We start from the raw sequence: 4,066 nt of genomic DNA, 5'->3' as shown, positions 1-4,066 counted from the left end.
TGTAAACAAATCAGAAAAAAATGGAAGGCGTATTTTTGCAGGTGCAGATCTGGTGCCTGTGAAGCGGATAACCGAGTTGAACTAAGCAAAAATAAAAGCAAATACAAATATGCTGTTAAAGATGGGCCCACTCGCATAGTTCTTAATCTTGGGTAAACTTCATCTTAAATAGCCTGAAAACATTCCACTCTTTGGTTTATTTTATAAATTGAACAATTTCATGATCACATATGCACGGACGCCATGTGCATTTTTTTTTTTTTTTACAGAATTGCCAGGATACGATTGGTTGCCAGTGGACCATGATCAAGTGCTGGCAGAGCCCACGGGAACATGCATAAAAGCCAGTTCTGTGGGAGCGGTCAGCTCATCGTCAACTGAGCCGCACTTCTATCATCCTCCTCCAATACTGTACCAGCTTATGGTGAGTGGATAAGGATGACTTTAGAAAATGAAATGTTGTAGTAGCTGTAGTTTGACGATTGAGTCACTTGTATTGGGTGCATGCTGTTTTCGTAAAGCGTAGTACAAGGTAACCTGCAAATTTCTTGAACCTCATGTATTTTATTCGCAGGCAATCATGATCACCCATAAGTTCGGGACTCTTCTTTTAGCTTGTGTGCTGATCTTTTGTCAGATGTGCATCACACAGGCAGCTCCATCCAGGTAAGACATGAAAAGTACTCGGTGACTGCTTTTATGATAGCAAATATCTTACTCTGAATGTATTTCAGAAGTCGTGAAGACCCCAGTACTGATGGAGTCAGTCTATCGAATGATGATATTAAGAAGTTACTAAGAGCCATTAAAGAGTTCATGCAGCTCGCTTCAGATGAGCAAGAGCGCCAAACAGCTGATGGGAGCAGGTAATCAATGAGAAAGATTGTTTTTAATGATGTGTGTGTCTCGCAAAACATATAATCTTATCCACTCTTGGTCTTAGTTAATGCTTTGGACTACAGTCAAGCAATCAGTCAGTAACAAGTTTCATTAGTTGGGCCCAACAGATTAACTGGATGGCCAATATTAGGTAGAATGAAATCTGAACAAATTTATATCTATCAATAGAGCAATCTGTCTGTCTGTCTGTCTAGGTATCAGTCTTTTATTCTGTCTAACATCGGAATCCATATCGGTTAGACCCTATTCTTTAGTTATGTGGGGTAAAAATTGGGTTCCATGAATTGAGTATGATTGTGATCGTGCATGAGTGCATGACATCATCATTTCCATTTGTCTGTCACTGCATGTCATACTAATAAATCCAAATAATGCATGTAGTGTAATGTGGCCTCCAAACGGGAACACAATCTGGTTGTTGTTTGATTTATATGTCCCTCCATCATACCATTGTCGCTGTGAGTTGTCTCCGCATGTGTGTGTCTCTACCAGCCCAGATAGGTCCATGTCAAAGCGCTGCACCGGCTTAAGCACTTGTGTGCTGGGCAAACTGTCCCAGGATATTCACAAACTCCAAACCTATCCCCGCACAGATGTGGGAGCAGGGACACCTGGAAAGAAGAGAAATCTAGCTGAGCAATATGAATACAATTGAAATATTCCCATTGGGCATCTCTCTTCTAGCTTTGTCATCTTGTTTGTTAATCCTATGTGTCCCATTCTATGTGCGCTTGACTATCTTCAGGGGAATGTCTTCAGATCTTAAGTGCTACACTCCAAAGTATAATGAGAAAACAAGCATCATTATTGGTTAGATCATTTAGTTTGTCGACAGATCTTAATGAATGTAAAAGATGACTTCATATTATAACAAGTAAACAGTATAAAAATTTTGTTACTTTCAGATGTATTTTTTTGTTAAAATACACTGGTGCCTTGTAACTTGTTAATAAGAAGATAAAGAATATTGTTACTGGGAATATTGTTACTGTCTGTTCATATATGTTGCTCCACCATTTGTGTTCAAATATCCATCACTTATAGGGCTCTAAAACCGCCCTTATTGATGATAACTCATAGCATTTCAAAAGCATTTTCCATTATACGTTTAGCATTCAGCATTCTTAAAGCAATGTTATTTGTTAGCTTTAAATACACATTTTGCAATTCTCTCTCTATTTTTAATTTCAAGTGGGAGCGATGTTCAACAGCTAGAAGCCTCTGTTTTGATGAAACTATTTGGCAAACTGCTGTTTGCGCTAGCAAGTCAAAGCATAATATTGGCTGAATGAAACTTTTATCTTGAAAATTTGGAGTGACTTGTACCTCAAGGCACCAATCTACCCTGCTTACTGGTATCGATATGGAACCACGTCAGTGTGATGGGATCTTGTACTAGAAAATACATTAAAAACCTATTTTTTTCTTTTAAATAACCAAGTTAGCAATAAACAACTACAACCACAAACATTAAATTGATCTCTTAAATCAAACTGTATCACGTGCGGTTAGTCATAACTTTAAGGGGAAGTCAAGTAAAACAATTACAAAAATCTGTTCTGAGCAACCCCACTAGTCTAAATGCAGCGTTCCCATTAAAATTGCATTTGTGGAATATGAAGTCCAGCCGTTTTCTGGGTTTTGGCTGTTTTGGTCATGTGGCGGTATTAATCAGAATACTGATATTATTGCGTAAAAATGAGCATTATTACCTTTATAAATGTAGGCTTAATAATATTTTAATACTGCTCAGACTATCTGTATGAAATACATAAGCATACCACAATGTACTTATCACTACATACAATTTATTTCATTTATTATTTATTCCTAACAACTCATGGGAGAAGCCCAAATAGTTTTGTGGATAGTGCTGAAATCATTTTTTAATCTTAACAATATTATGCCATGCCTTCCAAGCAACATGCCAACACAGAAGAGGGCATGCAACACCGCCACCTGCGTCACCCACCGCTTGGCCGACTTCTTGAGTCGTTCCGGCGGGATGGGCCACCGCAACTTTGTGCCCACCAGCGTGGGGGCGCAAGCCTTCGGCAAACGGAGGCGACGCAGCCCTGAGTGAGCACACGAGCGTCATCATGGTCGGACTACCCAATGGTGTGCTTCTTTCCTGTCTCCAAAACCATAAAAGCCATGCTATCAAATAGGGCAGAGAAGGTGAAATTGTAACCCATTTTTTATTGTCTTTACTTTTCTAGGATTGAAGTCATGCCTCCTCATCAAACATATGGACTGATGTTTTCTGTTCTCAGACCATTGCTGCTGTTCATAGTTAAAACCCACATATGTAAATTATACTGGCAAACATGATCAGAATGAGCATTAAAGACAGCGGAAGAACTGTTCATCTTGTAGCTCAAGTGACCTCCTGACCCTATGTGAGCTGTATCGTATGTCATACTTCTAAGTTTACCCTGAAACCAACTATACTGTGGCTGTCCAGTGCCTTCAAATAAATCAGTGCCATCATATTTCATAGTGCAAACTGCAAATGTTCCGCTAAAACCTGTGTTTATGACTAACTATGTCATATGATCTCTGTAATGATTGAGAGCTGAAAGCTGTAATAAATTGTATTTTAGCTACACGAGGCATCCACGTCTTATTGTTTTATTGTGGTGAGGAGCAGTATATCACAAGAGACATGTTGTTTACCAGTTTCTTTTGTTGGAGAATGAATGAATTGGCATGATGAAGAAGCTTTGGTGGTATACTGTCTAGAAAACTATACTATGAAATAGACAGAGAGACATATTGAAAATCCACTTTTTTTTTTTAGCTTTTAAATACATTTTATTGTGCACTTGGAGTCTCCAGGATTATAGAAAATTTTAATGTATCACTGTATAACAGAGCTACTTTTATAATCTGTTTGGCAGATCTTTTTTTTACTCCGTTCAGTTTGATCAATTTTCTATTGTATTTTTATTTATTACGCCACAGTATTTGGGACGCCACTCCCAAACAAGGTAATGGGTACGGCCAAACGGTTTTGCAATTCCGCCCTCTTTTTTACGCGGACAAACTTTTGTAGTCCAAACAATTCAAGGCTGCAGAAGTGGAGAAATCAAAGTGATCAATTGTTGGATGCATTAATCTACAAAACTCATTACAACGTCCCCCAGGATCAGAACCTCAAAGTATT

The 4,066-nt window shown here is 38.5% G+C and overlaps 1 protein-coding gene across 3 annotated transcripts; it reads left to right on the top strand.

Annotated features, from left to right (window-relative positions):
- The first annotated feature begins 301 nt into the window (after window positions 1–301).
- Window positions 302–3,508, top strand: calca (calcitonin/calcitonin-related polypeptide, alpha). 3 transcript variants are annotated; one of them, XM_088371182.1, is made up of 5 exons: window positions 302–424; window positions 575–666; window positions 738–866; window positions 2,821–3,018; window positions 3,120–3,508. In XM_088371182.1, the coding sequence occupies exons 1-4, from the start codon at window positions 422–424 to the stop codon at window positions 2,981–2,983; spliced, it is 387 nt and encodes a 128-aa protein (XP_088227308.1). In that variant the 5' UTR covers window positions 302–421; the 3' UTR covers window positions 2,984–3,018; window positions 3,120–3,508. The 3 variants fall into 3 exon arrangements, with proteins under 3 accessions (XP_088227308.1, XP_088227306.1, XP_088227307.1); XM_088371180.1 differs by having other exon boundaries at window positions 735–866; XM_088371181.1 differs by lacking the exons at window positions 2,821–3,018; window positions 3,120–3,508 and adding an exon at window positions 1,393–2,761 and having other exon boundaries at window positions 735–866.
- Window positions 3,509–4,066: the final 558 nt, after the last annotated feature.

The sequence above is a fragment of the Syngnathus floridae genome, chromosome 3, assembly GCF_059516105.1.
Source record: "Syngnathus floridae isolate MCC-2025c chromosome 3, RoL_Sflo_1.0, whole genome shotgun sequence".
Lineage (NCBI taxonomy): Eukaryota > Metazoa > Chordata > Actinopteri > Syngnathiformes > Syngnathidae > Syngnathus > Syngnathus floridae.
This window is presented reverse-complemented; position numbering and strand designations above follow the sequence as displayed.